Source organism: Manis javanica, chromosome 2, assembly GCF_040802235.1.
Source record: "Manis javanica isolate MJ-LG chromosome 2, MJ_LKY, whole genome shotgun sequence".
NCBI classification, from domain to species: domain Eukaryota; kingdom Metazoa; phylum Chordata; class Mammalia; order Pholidota; family Manidae; genus Manis; species Manis javanica.
In genome coordinates, this window is record NC_133157.1 from 130,213,602 (window position 1) to 130,230,856 (window position 17,255).

General features: G+C 35.4%; 1 protein-coding gene across 18 annotated transcripts in view; it reads right to left on the reverse strand.

Annotated features, from left to right (window-relative positions):
• LOC140847879 (serine/threonine-protein kinase TAO1-like) overlaps positions 1-17,255 on the reverse strand; it is a 210,763-nt gene that overhangs the window by 21,161 nt on the left and 172,347 nt on the right. For all 18 annotated transcript variants that reach the window (XR_012128137.1, XR_012128138.1, XM_073229435.1 and 15 more), the window contains 4 exons: positions 10,941-11,069; positions 8,233-8,435; positions 6,024-6,263; positions 1,534-1,716 (listed from right to left, as the gene is read on the reverse strand). Coding sequence is in view for 16 of the 18 variants with exons in the window: in XM_073229435.1 (XP_073085536.1) it covers positions 1,537-1,716; positions 6,024-6,263; positions 8,233-8,391 (579 nt within the window). In the remaining 2 variants the exon portion in view is untranslated. The remainder of the gene's footprint in view (positions 1-1,533; positions 1,717-6,023; positions 6,264-8,232; positions 8,436-10,940; positions 11,070-17,255) is intronic.

Genomic DNA, 17,255 nt, shown 5'->3' on the forward strand with positions numbered 1-17,255 from the left:
TATTGCTTTTCCTGTATTGAGGATTTCTTTTCTCTAAATTCTCTAAATTCTTTGCTTAACATTTTCAAAGATCAATATATACTTCCAAAATGTATTAACAATGTATGAGAGTGACACTGCACTTCTGGCAATGGTATCAGCCCTATGCCAACATTTTACCTGGTTTTGTAGAACATAAAGGCCTTAGTTCATATATTGAAATCAGATTACACCTAAGACACTAATTAGCACTCTTTAACTCAGAGCCACTAGGTGGAGCTAAAAATACAAATAGAACAGTACCAATATTTCTCTCATAACACTGTTACTGAAATACTATAGGTTTCTCTTTTAGTGATAATTTTGAAGCATTAAGAGATGGAACTTTAGATTACATTTTAAATATGCAAGTCAAAATCAGGCATATTTATGAATTCTGTACATGGGACAACTACATTTTTCTAAAAATTTATATCTGTTTCTGTCTTCCCATCTTGAATGAGACACAATTGAGATAATTTTTAGAGGCAAGTAACTCTTAAAGGAGCCAGTAATAAAGACAGCTGTGCCAGAGAAATAGCAACACCTTATTTAGGTGGAGTTTTTAAGAACATATTTTTTAATAGAAATGAGGTATTCTATTTTTATCACAAGAACTGTAGAAAGTAGAGGAAAATCTATGGGCCAATTAATGGTCCAGAAGCAATGACAATTTTTAACAGACAAAACCATTAGGCACGTGTTAATTTACAATGGACCTAAGACCATGCCAGCTGCTGGGAACTTATGGCTCAGGAATTCTGGAACATAGCATTCAATCCTGGATACAAGTGATATTCCACTACTACTCAGAACAAATGCCTTTCCTCTCTTTCTCAAAAGCTTCTACCCATTGTTCTTTTTCCAACACACACACACACACACACACACACACATACAGCCTCAGAACCTTAAAGGACACAAGTGAATTTAGGGATTCTAGTTATAATATATATGACAAAGAATAAGTAAAATAAATAAAGCTACATCTAGAAATAATATTTTCAGCCTGACTCTTCATCTGTGTAAAACTGGTTTTACCTTCTCTTTTCTAGTAATGCATCAATCTGTACAGTTTCAGACCAAGGATGAATGAATAAAGTATATTCCTGATCCCTTTTCCTTGTCTCTCTCAAGCAATTACTAAAGTTTCTTCCTTCACTATCCAAGTTTCTCTCCAATTTCTTTAGGTACAACTAGGTACACAAAAGAAGTGAGGAAGACGGAGCCAGAGCTATCCTTTTACAATTCAACTGTCTTCACATAACTCCACATCATTCCTCTAGCAATTACTACTTAGGTATATTCCTTTAATATATCACACTCGTTAATTTTAAGGTTCATTACTGAATCAGTAATTTTAAAGAAAAAGGAAACACTACTAAAACTAGAATTAAGGAAATATGGTATTGTGAAAACAATGTAATGCCACCTCTGTCATCACGAAAATATATTTATGAAATGATTTTGATGAAAGCAAATACTGGCACAATTACTTTTTTCTATTATGTATACCTGTTATTTTAAGAGTGCCTTGTGGAGGGAGACCCTCTGTTCAAGCTCCCGAAGCTCTTGAGCATGTTGTGCCTCAGCCTGCATTTTGATCTTGCTCTGAAATTCAGTCAACAGCTCCAGTTCCTGCTGCCGCTGCATTTTCAAAGCCTGGCACTCTGCCTCCTGTGCTTCATCCAAATGCGGCTGAAAGAGAGAAAGAAAACAGATATATCCTCCTGTGAGCTATCTTTTCATGACCTATGGAAAGGAGGAGGTGTAAGTTAAGACAGACTACTCTTCTATAGGGCACAACTGTTCTCTTTTACATCTTCGAATAAACATCTCTGGAAAAGGAAAACACAGCAACCAATGACGGCATTATAAGAATAAAGCTATCATAAGCTATTTGGATGATGCCTAAATAATCATTAGTTTTTAAAGAAAAACATAGAATTTGATTGATATAAGACTGTGAATCTCTTCTCTCCAATGGAAATAACTACAGAACAAGGACAAGCATGCTACAGCTTATGGGCCAAATCTGAACAGCTACCTGATGTTTTGTTTTTGTTTTTCAATACTCCACTAATTAGGAATGGTTTTTTACATTCTGAAATGGTCACATTTTAAATGGCTGTGCAAATACCCACGTAATAATCTCAATTTTTCCTCCTAAAATATTTACTATCTGGCCCATTAAGAAAAAGTCTGCAAACTTACATAGCAAATATTTTGTACCTGCACTCAAATGTGACCATCTGGATTCCCGATCAAGTACTACTTTTTGAACATTGCTTAACAAAGTTGCTTCTCCAATCTTGATACACTGTTGGTATATGTACTAAACCTCTACAAGGCACCAGCAGAGAGTCTATGTGGAACCTCATGTCCAAATGTATCAAAGAGAATTACATATGCATCATGCATATTTCCAAGCAATGCTGAGAACAAGAAGAATATGGACCACCATGACTATTTCCCAAGGTGCAGCAGAGTTTTCATTTCCAACTTAATATTTGTTGTTGGGATTTTATTCAGGCGGTGGAAGGAAACGGGCACTAAATTTGTTTTGCCTAAGTAAAATAAACTTACAGCTCGAGTGGAGAGCATTTCATTAACGTTGTGGTCATACTGCTCAGTTAAGATGGCTAAGTTTTGGGTCTGCTTCTCCTTAGGGTTTACTCTTTAGCACCACGAGCAAAAACCTGAAAGTCAGCTAACTAATCTTTCAAAGGTCAAAGAAAAGTTATGAGGCAAGGGAAGGGACAACCCTTCTTGTGGTAATGATAACAGACATGAACTACATAAACATTTTTGAGATAAAGTGATTTGAGTCCAGAAACAGAATAACTCTGGCTTTAAATCACAGGTTAATTATTCTATGAACTCAAGTTTCAACAAAACTTAGTAAGATGAGATATATTTTATAAGGTATACCCATCAAGCCTACAAGTAACAACACTCATTTGCTACACAAAGGCAGAACCTATAGTTGAAATTATTTACCTCAATATATACACTGCCAGATATTGAATGGTTGACTAAGTGTGCAAATGCATGTATGACCAAACACTCTTGTCAAGGAACTAGTTCACACTCTTTGCTCCCATACTACAAAATCAAATATATATCCTTTTCTGCATTTTACACACCAATTGAGGTACTAAGTCACAGTCATGTACCTTTATTCTGTGAAGGGTCAAGAAATGTCTAGCTAGAAAGACAAACTCTTGGTTTAGTTACGCTTAGCACTGCTCTTAAATACTGCCCTTGGTTAATAAAATTCCTCCAAGTTAGCCAGAAATGGAACAATGAAATTTAGAATTCTCTTCTGACTTTGTGTAACAGCCTCCATTCTTTAAAAAACTTTTAAATATTCAAATATATTGCCAAGAAAACTACAGTCACGCCATATCACTAGCTAATGACAAAAAGGAATGCCCTGAAAAATTTTTTCAACAAGATTTATACTTATACCAAGAACAAACTATATTCCTCAATGTTTCACTCAAGGAAAGCAGGATAAACATGTTCCAGTTGTTTCTTAATCACTTATACTGACAAAACGTCACCTAATGGCAGATGAAGAAATGGCAGATAAACAATAGGTGTTTACCCAAGTCATTCCTCAGAAATGGTGCCCCAATGTCTACAAATACTGTCAGCTTACCTAAGTGTGCAAACTGAAGTCCTCCTATCCCCCTTAAAGTCTTGGAGAAAGTTGGAATAGTTGCAACTATTGAAGTTGAACTACTACTTAGCAAGTACAAATTTACCTAAAAAAGTTGCAACTCTTACTTATGTAAGTGAAATGACATGATGTTAAAATAGAGTCTGTTTTCTCCAAGAAGGGACTAGGGTTACCAAAGGGAAGGGGTTGGGGAGTGTGGGTGGGGAGGGACGGAGAAGGGGATTAAGGGCACTATTATTAGCACTCACAATATAGTGGGGTCACGGGGAACGCAGCACAGCAAGGAGAAGACAGTAATGACTCTATAGTGTCTTACTACACTGATGGACAGTGACTGCAGTGGGTTGGGGGGGACTGGATAGTATGAATGAATGTTGAAACCACAATGTTGCTCATGTGAAACCTTCTTAAGATTGTTTATCATTGATACCTTAATTTTAAAAAAAGAGTCTGTTTTGTTCAAATTGTGAAAGTAGATAGATATATACAACTAAGAGGAACATGGTGATTTTCTTTCCCACTAAAGTAACAGAACAATTTCTTTTACAGAAAATCTTGAGCTTACGTATCGTGAGACACGTAACTTTCTATCTGAAGTCTAACTACGACTGTGAGACATTATTTTTCCCCCTTTTTTTTTAACAGTATCTGTGAAAATCAGACTAGTGTCTACAAGCATTCAAACTGAGAAGGCTGCCACAACGGAACAAAAAGGAAGGGCTAAACAGCAAACAACTAACCGCTCCGAAGCCCCAGGGAAATGAAGTCATATCAGAGTTATGGTCTGACCAAAGACACTAAACAAGCTTTCAGTTTGGTTTACTTCTGGGTGCTGCTCACTTTAAAACTGTAATTCATTTTATAGACATGCTTTAAATATCTTTTGGTGGGAAACCCTACTATGTAACCACTACAAAGACAAAATAAATCTGGAAAATCATTATGAATTCTGATTGTGATAAGCATTAACTAATGACGGTTCTGAGGGTAGTCAACGTACGAGCCACTCTGTAAACGATGTTCATTAGCTGTTTTGAAGATACAGCAAAGTATAAAATTTTACTTAGATTCACAAGGAAAGGGTGAATCTTAGCTTTGCTTCTGTGTTTTCTTCAGGACAACTTGTACGAATGGAGTTGAATAGGAATCAGAGATACCACTAGGTGTGGTTTAGCCTCTGGTTTGGACACAGATTACTTCTGTGAGTGAATTTCACTTCACTTCAGGAGAGTTATTCAGGTAAGTGTTGTTACCTGATGGTTTTATAGTTAAATTGCCAAAGAGTTTGAAAAAGGGGATAAAGAAGATAGTGTGGAACCGGGGCCTTATTGGATGTAAATACAAGTTTACAATGTGCAGACATGTACAGATTAACTGAGGTACTACTGTGGGTGACAACATATATAGTGGATCGTTTTGGGTTTTTTTTTAATTAAGATTCATGTGATTATACTTCACATATTCATTACAAGTTACAAAATTTGAAAATTCCTTGGAATTGTTAACTCTGGTTGATTTTGGTAGAGGGGGCTGGACCAGGTGGCCTAAAGAACAAGGAGAGGGAATCCTTTAACTTTATAATAAATACACTTTGGCATCTTTTGAATTTTGTATCATATAAATAAATTTCTCTATCAAAGCAAATACAAAATTTAAAGTCCTTTGATATTATATATCACCAACACTTGTCTTTCCTTATTTGTCTACAAGAGAGCACATAATACCTTGCTTCACTCTGATGTACTAATTTAAAAAATATACTCCAACTACACATGCCGTGGTCTTTCCTATGTTACCAAACACAGAAAGAATGGGAGTGTGATAATTCCACTAATCCTCTAAAGATGAGTATTGACAATGAAGGGAGAGGGGGTAAAAAGGCATTTTTCATTCACTGGTTTCTGTACTAATTAAGAACTTACTGCCTCTTTTGGATACAAATCACATTCAGAGGAAATAAGATTCCAAAACTATAAAACTTGGAACAACAGAGAGAAGCCAGCAGGTTAGTATGTGATATGTAGATTGTAGTATCAACACTGGACATTTGGGTACACTTAAAATGAGAATTTTGAATCTTATTGATGACACTTTCCACAGTTAAAAAGTTCTGGCCATTTTTTGGTACTCTGCTGAGAAATACACAAGCAGAAGTCTGTAGCCATAGACCCTCTACACCAACACTAACCAAACATGCTGAAAATGAAAAGAAAAAAAGCTTATTCAATTTCTTTATGACAGACATCTGGCTTAGACTTTCACTGTTTACATGATGCCTTTTATCTGTTCTCCTTTGTCAAGAAGCTTAGGCTAAAGGTACCTTCAGACTCTTAGGCTGCTGTCGAACCTGCATGACATGCTTCCGCCTTAGTTCTCGCTCTCTCCGTTTATTACGCTCCAGCTGGTCAGTGAGCTTGGCTTGATGCTGCAGTCTCATCAACTCACAGCGCATCTTCTGCACTGTGCTGAGGTGGCGGAACTCCAGTTCTTGCGTGGATTCATGCTGTCGCAGTAGCATTGCATGCTCTAAGTCCTTTTGAGCCTTTCTTTTATTTAATTCCTAATCCATAAAAAAAAGACAAAGGTATAATTTGCTGATGTACAATGCCAGGAGAAAAAAAATCCTAAGAAACTGAATAACCAGGATATATAGATGTAATCCTCTGATTTAATAATGGCTGCACAGTGAATATTAGACTTTTATTACTGGAACTGTAGAAAATGGGCAATTAGTAGTACAATTGCCTTATCTGTTCATTTACTATTTATACTACTTTTAGCAACAAGCTTAAGACATATCAAATCTGTCCCAAGAGATTTAATGTCCTTTCTACTCTGTTTCCGTCATTTATGTTTCCTAATTTTGTATTGAACAGGATTTCTAAGTCATCCTTTGAATTTCTTCAGAGTATACATTCAATTCTATTACATGCAGTATATATACCCAGTATAGTGCAGTGGTTAAGAACACAAGACTCTAGGGCTAGGCTGCCTGCTTTCTAAATCCTGGCTCTGCTACTGACAAGCAGTGAGTCCTTAGGTTAATTACTTAAACTCTCTGTGCTTCCATTTCATTACTTCTCAAATGGAGACCATAACATAGCTGTTTCATAAAATTAATGTGAGGGTGAAATGAGTTCATAAGTGGAAAGCTGTCAGAATACCTACCTCATGATCAATAATGTTACTACAATTTTTTTCAGTTTAAAAGATCAAATGTACAACACACACATATACACTCACACACTCTCCCTCTCTTTTTATGTAGAAGGAAATCAGACGTGCCCCCTTTGCCTCTGCTGCCCCTTCTCCAGGGGCCAACATTTGGTGCATATGTTTCCCACCCTTCCCCATGCTTATCGTGACACAACCATTACACAAAAACATACAGTTTTAAAATTGAATAACAATATATATTATAGGCATATAATATGCTTTCTTTACCTAAAAATATAATGGACAAATACAGAGTTTAAAAAATTTTTATAGGAAGCTTGTGCTTTCTGATGCCATAGTTTTTCTGTTTTTTGTTTTATGACAAATTTTCAATAAACATCTACACATGATACACCACATAATTATGTTACTATTTCTTTAGGATAGAATTCTAGAAGTGTATTCAATGGGTAGAAGATACACGCAAATTACATTGTTAAAGCTGATGAATTATGCTCCAAAATGGCAGTGTCAATTTATTTTCTTACCAACATTGACCACTTTCCCATGCCACTACTAGGACTTACCAATTTTTTAGACCGATCTTATCTAATTGATGCAATTGTTTTCATTTGAATTTCTTTAATTATTAGTGAATTTGAATAATTATGTTATACTTGAAGTTTATTTTAAGCCACTCTTGGAAATAAATTGATCTATGCTCATAGGTATACCTGATAATGAGAACCGTTGTTTTCATTGGCATAAGTTTCTACATATTCCCAATGAATAATTTCATGATTATAAAACTATGTTAAATGGTAGTATATACCTTCATGGCACCCATTTCAGATGAAAAGGCATAAGTTATCCAATTAATTTTCTCATATTTAAAAAGTAACAGTTCTTTCATTCATGGAATTAATATTTATTATATATTTACTTAATACATATTTATTGAATACCTATTATGGGCCAGCCACTAGCTACAAGGTCTGGATATACCTAGCCACTGGATATAAAAGCTCTGAACAGAACCTGGGACTTCATCTAATTTCCATTCTACTTGGGGAGAGAGAGATCCCCATAAAAAGTGTGTGCACGTACGTGTGTGTGTGTGTGTGTGTGTGTGAGAGAGAGAGAGAGAGAGAGAGAGAGAGAGAGAGGAGTGCAAGAATATTTAAAGAAGGGAGGATGATTTGGAGATCAGAATTCAGGAGACATGAAGTGAGGGAGAAGGTGAACTGTGTGGGTTGGGTTTCCAGGGAAGAAGGACTTAGGCAAAGGCAAGCAGAGGTGCTCTAAGGCCCTGAGGGTGGGATGTGACTGACATATTTTCAGGAAGATTCTGATTTCACACCATTTACACATACCTCCCTGACAAGGTCCTGTTCCAAGTTATGGCACCCAAGTAACAACTTTCTTTTCAAGCGACGGCATTGCAGCTCTAGGTACCGTCTCAGATGCTGAAGAAGATTGGTCTTTCCTCTTCTTGGAAATGCTGTATGTTCTCTTTCTGCTTTGAAAGCCATTCCTCTTTTTCTTTTCTTGGGGTGCTCTTGTTTTCATTCAGCTCCTGGCAAGATAAAAAACAACTGAGTTCAAAATACATAAAAATTAACTACATGAATATACTATTTGGTAGCTGGTAATCTTCAGTAAAAGTACTTAATTTGTGCCCTCTCTCATGGGCAGGCAGGGCAATGACCTTAAAGGAAGTAGGTATTATTTTTCTGTTTCTGGAGTTATCCATGAAGTAGGACAAGAAAAGAGAAAATATACACTAGAAAACATGCATACTTTTAAGCTTTGCACAGCTATATTTAGGATGCCTTGTAGCTTTGAAAGCACGCAATGATTGGTGAATGAAGTAAAACATCTTTCTTTAAAGTCCTCCCAAAAAGGGGAAGAAGACAGTGCTTTCATGTAAAAATTACACATGAATTAAAATTAAGGTTAAAATATAGTTATGTCTCACTTCTTGGTTTCAACAATAGAAATACTAAGTTTTTGGCAAAGTTAAGGATGGGTTCAGTATAAAAGACCGGAAATTAAATGGAAAATCAACAAAACCAAAGGAAAATAGAGACCTTTTAGAATAGATTTAATATTCAGCACTATAACCATTGAACAAGGCAAGACCAATGTTTTTCTACAGCATTTTAAATATCATCTCACAAACTACCTAAAAAAACGTATTTATACTGGACAAGATGAAAATATTGACAATACATTCAATGATGCAAACCCGAGGATGCTAATTAATACGAGTATATTTCAACCTAAAATGCATCAACTTTGCAGAGAATATAAATCAGCCATCTTTCCTAGGTCTAAGATGATTTTTTAGAGACTGTTAACCTATGGTTCTTCATCTGTTGTTCAAGAAAGAAACAATTATTCATTACTTTCATTGATAAGATATTCAAACACATAAAAATAAAAAACACTTAAGTTTGTAGTTCTCAACTTAAGGATGTCAATGAGAAGACAGGGATAATACAGGCATATACAGAATCACTTGGCTATGTTTTTCAAAATCTTTTGCCAAGGAAATTTCCCACCCACAAAGACTATAGTATGTCCCTTCCTCTATACTGATAATAATCATTCTAAATGAACACACACACACACACACAGACATATACAGACACAAAACTACCTTCTAAAAGAAAATGAACTTATTAGACTATGAATTATATGCTTAAAGGATTATCTAAAACAACATATTCATTTATAAAACTAAAACCTGATTTCACTAGGAAACAATAGAACGGCATTTTGTTGGATATTTATTTACAGTTGGGAATCCTATTTACCATCTTTTCAAATCCCATGTTCTAGTATTGAGTTTAGCTTTTAGATTACAGTAATGGGAATACATAGGTTATATTCTTTAAAGTTGGAAAAATCTTATCAATGAACCTCACTCGGCAGGGTATATATAGCAAGGCTTTGTGCCACCAATGTCCTTAATAAGACTTATATGTCTAATTATAGGTCAAATTCCTACACACAAAAAAGCAATATACCAAAGAGATTATGGTTATTTTATCAAGATTAATTTATCTGTGTGCTAATAATTAATTACATGGACTAAAAATTTCAGTCCATCAGTCTGTAAAAGAGGGTGTAAAGTGGGGAAGTCTTGGTGGGTGGGGAATTTCCTTGGCAAAAGATTTTGAAAAACATAGTCAAATGATTCTTTGTGTATATGCCTGTATTCTCTGTCTTCTCATTGACATCCTTCAGTTGAGAACTACAAGTTTATGTGCTTTTTATATTTATGTGTTTGAGTATCTTATCCACAAAAGTAATAAAGAATTGGTTTCTTTCTTGAATAACAGGTGAAGAATCATAAGGTCAATAGTCTCTGAAAAATCATCTTATACCAACAAAAGATGGCTGATTTATATTCTCTGCAATATAATAAATATGTTATAGTTGACACATACCATTTTCCTGTCCTGACCACTATCTTGAATAATAATCCCCTTTCAGAAATTCCTTAGGACAACATGGCTTTCCTCACAGTTAGACTAGATTTGCGATAAAAATAAGTTCAAGAAAGCAGCACATAAAGGGCAAACACACATGAAATCCTGTAGCCATAAAGACATAATTAGCATGCTTTCCTATGAAAGAAAATGGGATGAGAAGAAATGCCTCTTATCCTTCTTCTGTGTTAAAATCAGAATAAGAACAAATTATTGTAATCTGAGCCCAAAGTAAGAAGGTATGATTTACTTTTAAAGGAAGAGATGTATGGCTCTTCTTCACAGATAAAATATTTTTATTTCTAGTGACTCAATTACTTAAGAAGTGCTTAGGAAAGCTACTAAATAATAGCTTTATAAAATAATTCACATTTTCAAGAGATCACTCTTTTTAGATCCCACTCAACTGAGGATCTCAGCCATTGAAAAGTAATAGGTCATAATCAATGTCCTCACTTAAACTGATATATTGTTAGTGGCCACAAACAAAAGAAAAATTTATCTTAATGGTTCTGTGAGTAGATCAATATTGGATATAACCAGTTAGCAGGTAAGTGGCTTGAAAATTTTTATAAAGTAAATACCTCCTTAAGCTGTTCCTTTTGAAGTTTGTATTCTCTCTTCTGGGTCTTCAAAAGGCTATTCAGTTCTTTCTTCTGCTCAGCCTGACTACGTTGCTCAAATTTTTCCACCTCGTTGGACATCACTTTAGCCTATAGGAAAATTTTTAAATGGATCAAATCAGCTAAGTAGGTAAGCTTCAAAGCAGCAGTTTAATACACATTAGCAAGGATATTTCCTCCCACCTAAGAATATAAAATCAGTATAATCATTACCAAAACAAGAATATCCAATAAATTATTAACAAGTATTACTCAGCATCCTTATGATTTGAATTTCAGAGAACCAGTAAAATGGAACTCATCCTTAAAATGCTGATCTTTTACAGGGTCAGTGTTTCTACCTTTTTCCCCCCATTTAAGTGGAGTATGCTGCCCGACACCCCCCACTAATAAAACAAAACAAATGTAATTAAGTTATGACCTTTTATCTAGCTTGACTTGTGTATTAAACAATGTAATACATTCATCTTCAAATTAAACCCTGACTTTTAATTTGTATTTTAAATAATATGAAAATGTTAAATATTATTATTTTATTTCTGATGATACATGCAATAGTTGACCCTTAAACAACGTGGGATCAACAGAGTAAAAAAATCCTCCTAGAACTTTTCATTCCCCAAAAACTTAACTACTAAAAGCATACTGCTGACTGGCAGCCTTACTAACAACATGAACAGATATTCACACATATTCTGTATGTTGTATAAATTCTATACTGTATTCTTACAATAAAGCTAGAAAAAAGAAATTGATCTTTTAAACTGTCTCCCAAAACCTTTTCCAAGACCTTTATTGAAAAAAAAAGTGTATAAATGGGCCTGTGCAGTTCAAACCTATGTTATTTGAGGGTGAACTATACATATCCATTGTAGAACATTTAGGAAATACAGAAAAACACAAAGAAGAAAAATCTTGCATGATTTTACCACCCAGAGATAACCAATATAAACATTTTGGTGCATACCCTTCCTAATTTTTTCTAGGCATGTATAGATATTGATATAAATATATAAAACAAATCTAAAATCATATTGTACATCCTGTTTCATGAATTCCTTTCCTAAAAATGTTAGTATCTACCTGTTTACAAAGTATTCAAGAAAGTACAACACCAAACAGGATTCCAAATATTTCTACATTCTTTCACCAAATTATTTCAAAATCAAATATTCATTTACACCAGAAATTATTTTGCTAAATTCTCTGTTCCTGTGAGAGAGTGATTCTTCTTTTTATTGCAGGGAAGGGTGAACAGGGTAGCTATAAATGCCCCAGGGCAGACTAGCCAGACATATTTGAAGATATGGTGTAAATTTATTGAGAAGTTTACATTTTACTTGACAACTGTGATTATCAAAATAAATTGAAACTAATGGGACACCAAGGAAATTAGAAACCAGTTTCCACAAAAGACTCCTAAAAAATGCACCTTTATCATACAGAAGAATGATACTTATTTGTAGTAAACAAATGGGCTAAATCTGAATCTGAAACCCTCTTAATTCCTCTTAATTTAACATTCTCTGTATATTACAGTACTCTTCAATTCTTCTGATATAAAAATGCTACTATAAATTTAAGGTTTCCAAAAAGTACACAGAGAACGATGAATGTTTTTTTGACACCTAAATCACCTACTAACTGATTTATCAAACTTCTCAGATAACCAAAGTACCCAAGGCCTAGAACAGAATACTTAATGACTTTTTTTTCATTAAGGTATCATTGATATACACTCTTATGACTGTTTCACATGAAAAATAATGTGGTTACTACATTCACCCACATATATCGAGTTCCCCCCATATCCCATTGCAGTCACTGCCCATTGGTGTTGTAAGACGCCACACATCGCTCCATGTCTTTTCTGTGCTACACTGTCTTCCCCATGATCCACCCCACACCATGTCTACTGATCGTAATAGCCCTCAATGCCCTTCTCCCTCCCTCCTCAACCGCCCTCCTGCACCCCTCCCCTTTGGTAACCGCTAGTTCCTTCTTGGAGTTTGTGAGTGTGCTGCTTTGTTCCTTCAGTTTTGCTTCATTGTTATACTCCACAAATAATATTCGGTACTTGTCTTTCTCTCCCTAACTTATTTCACTGAGCAGAATACCGTCTAGCTACATCCATGTTGCTGCAAATGGTAGGATTTGTTTCTTTCTTATGGATGAATAGTATTCCATTGGGCATATGTACCACTTCTTCTTTATCCATCCATCTACTGATGGACACTTAGGTAGCTTCCATGTCTTGGCTGTAGTAAATAGTGCTGTGATAAACATAGGGGTGCATATGTCTTCTTGAATCTGACAACTTTTTTTCTCTGGGTAAATTCCTAGGAGTGGACTTCATGGGTCAAATGGAATTCCTATTTTTAGTTTTTTGAGGAACCTCCATATTGCTATCCACAATGGTTGAACTAGTTTACATTCCCACTGGCAGTGCAGGAGCGATCCCCTTCCTCTGCATTCTAGCCACCATTTGTTGTTCCTAGTCTTTTTGATGTTGGCCATTCTAAACGGTATAAGGTGATATCTCATTGTGCTTTTAATTTGCATTTCCCTGATAATTAGTGATATGGAACATCTTTTCAAGTGCCTCTTGGCCATCTGAATTTCTTCTTTGAAGAAGCGTCTGTTCATATCCTGTGACCATTTTTTAATTGGGTTATTTGCTTTTTGGGTGTTGAGGCATATGAATGTGCTTTACATATTTTGGATGTTAATCACTTGTTGGATATGTTGTTTACAAATATATTCTCCCATACTGTAGGATGCCTTTTTGTTCTGCCAATGGTGTCTTTTGCTGTACAGAAGCTTGATGTAGTCCCATTTGTTCATTTTTGCTTTTGTTTCCCTTGCCCAAGGAGATGAATCCAGGAAAAAGTTGCTCATGTTTATATTCAAGAGATTTTGCATATGTTGTCTTCTAAGAGTTTTATGGTTTCATGACTTACATTCAGGTCTTTGATCCATTTTGAATTGACTTTTGTGTATGGGGCTAGACAATAATCCAGTTTCATTCTCTTGCACGTAGCTGTCCAGTTTTGCCAACACCAGTTGTTGAAGATGCTGTCATTTCCCCATTGTATGTCCATGGCTCCATTATGGTATATTAATCAACCACATTTGCTTGGGTTTATATCTGGGATCCCTACCCTGTTCTATTGGTCTTTGGGTCTTTTCTTGTGCCAGTACCAAATTGCCTTTGTAGTAGAGGTTGAAGTTGGGGAGCATAATCCGCCCCCTGCTTTATTCTTCCTTCTCATGATTGCTTTGGCTATTTAGGGTCTTCTGTGGTTCCATATGAATTTTAGAACTATTTGATCTTGTTCACTGAAAAATGCTGTTGGCATTTTGATAGGGATTGCACTGAATCGGTAGACTGCTTCAGGCAGGATGGCCATTTTGACAATATTAATTCTTCCTATCCATGAGCAAGGGATGTTATTTCCATTTATTAGTATCTTCTTTTTCTTAAATGTCTTGTAGTATTCAGTGTATAGGTCTTTCACTTCCTTTGTTAGGTTTATCCCTAGGCATTTTATTCTTTTTCATGCAGTTGGGAATGGAATTGTTTTCCTGATTTCTCTTTCTGCTAGTTCATCATTAGTGTATAGGAATGCAAGAGATTTCTGTGTATTAATTTTGTATCCTGCCACTTGGCTGAATTCAGTTCTTAGTACTAGTAGTTTAGGGGTGGATTCTTTAAGATTTTTTATGTATAATATCATGTCATCTGCAAACAGTGACAGTTTAACTTCTTCTTTACCAATCTGGATGCCTTTTATTTCTTTGTGTTGTCTGATTGCTGTGGCCAGGACCACTAGCACTATGTTGAATAAAAGTGGAAAGAGTGGGCATCTTTCTCTTGTTTCCGACTTAGAGGAAAAGCTTTCAGATTCTCACTGTTAAGTATGATGTTGGCTGTGGGTTTGTCATATATAGCCTTTACTATGTTGAGGTACTTGCCCTCTATACTCATTTTGTTGATATTTTTTACCATGAATGGATGTTGAATTTTGTCAAGTGCTTTTTCTGCTTCTATGGAGATGATCATGTGCTTTTTGTCCTTATTTTAGTTAATGTGGTGGATGATGCTGATGGATTTTCAAATGTTGTACCATCCTTTCACGCCTCGAATAAATTGTACTTGATCATGATAGACGATCTGTTTGATATATTTTTTACTATGATTTTGTTGAGTGTTTTTGCATCTATGTTCACCAGAGATATTGGTCTATAATTTTCTTTTTTTGTGGTGTATTTGCCTAATTTTGGAATTAGAGTGATGCTGGCCTCATAGAATGAGGGTGGAAGTACTCCCTCCTTCTCTACTTTTTGGAAAGCTTGAAGGAGGATGGGTATTAGGTCTTCACTAAATGTCTGATAAAATTCAGCAGTGAAGCCATCTGGTCCAAGAGTTTTATTTTTAGGTAGATTTTTATTACCAATTCAGTTTTGCTGCAGGTAATTGATCTGTTCAGATTTTCTGTTCCTTTCTGGGTCTGCCAAGGAAGGTTGTACTTTTCTTGAAAGTTGTTCATTCCTTCTGGGTTACCAAGTTTCTCAGCATACAATTTTTCACCATATTCTCTAATAATTCTTTGTATTTCTGTAGTGCCCATACTTTGTATTTCTGTAGTGATTTTTCCTCTCATTTCTAGACACTCTTTTTCTTGATAAGCCTGGCTAGGGGTTTTTCAATTTTGCTTATTTCCTCAAAGAACCAGCTCCTGCTTTCATTGATTCTATTGTTTTATTTGTCTCGATTTTATTTCAGCCTGCTCTAATCTTTATTATGTCCCTCTTCTACTGACTTTGGGCCTCATTTGTTCTGCTTTTTCGAGTTTTGTTAATTGTGAGTTTAGACTGTTCATATCGGATTTTTCTTCTTTCCGGAGGCAGGCCTGTATTGCAATATACTTCCCTCTTAGCACAGCCCTAGCTGCATCCCACAGATTTTGCATTGCTTGATCTATTTTTATTTGGTCATTGATCCATTGATTATTTAGGAGCATGTTGTTAAGCCTCCATGGGTTTGTGGGTCTTTTCATTTTCTTTAAGTAATTTATTTCTAGCTTCATACCTTTGTGGTCTGAGAAGCTGGTTGGTTCAATTTCAATATTTTTCTATTTACTGACGTTCTTTTTTGTAGTCTAGTATATAATCTATTCTTGAAAATGTTCCATGTGCACCTGAGAAGAATGTGTATCCTGCAGCTTTTGGGTGGAGCACTCTGTAGATATCTGTTAGGTCCATCTGTTCTAATGTGTTGTTCAGTGCCTCTGTTTCCTTACTTATTTTCTGTCTGGTTGATGTGTACTTTGGAGTGAGTGGTGTGTTGAAGTCTCCTAAAATGAATGCATTGCATTCTATTTCCTCTTTTAATTCTGTTAGTATTTGTTTCACATATGTAGGTGCTCCTGTGTTAGGTGCATAGATACTTATAATAGTTATTTCCTCTTGTTGGACTGACCCCTTTATCATTATGTAATGTCCTCCTTTGCTCTTGTGGCTTTCTTTGTTTTGAAGTCTACTTTGTCTGATACAAGTACTGTAACTCCTGCTTTTTTCTCCCTATTTTTTTCATGAAATATCTTTTTCCATGCCTTCACTTTTAGTCTGTGTATGTCTTTGGGTTTGAGGTGAGTCTCTTTTAAGTAGCATATAGATGGGTCTTGCTGTTTTATCCATTCTATTGCCCTGTGTCTTTTGATTGGTGCATTCAGTCCATTTACATTTAGGGTGATTATCAATAGGTATGTACTTATTGCCATTGCAGGCTTTAGATTTGTGGTTACCAAAGGTTCAAGGGAAACTTCCTTACTATCTAAGAGTCTAAGCTCACTTAGTGTGCTATTACAAACACAATCTAAAGGTTCCTTTTTTTTCTCCTCCTTTTTCTTCCTCCTCCATTGTTTATATATTAAGTATCATATTCTGTACTCTTTGTCTATCCCTTAAGCTACTTTGGGATAGTTTATTTAATTTTGCATTTGCTTAGTAATTAATTCCTCTGCTTTCTTTAATGTGGTTTTATTACCTCTGGTGACAGCTATTTAGCCTTAGGAACACTTCCATCTATAGCAGTCCATCCAAGATACACTGCAGAGACAGTTTGTGGGAGGTAAATACTCTCAGCTTTTGCTTATCTGGAAATTGTTTGATCCCTCCTTCAATGTTAAATGATAATCTTGCCAGGTAGAGTATTCTTCTTTCTGCTTCATTGCATTAAATATATTCTGCCACTCCTTTCTGGCCTGTAAGTTT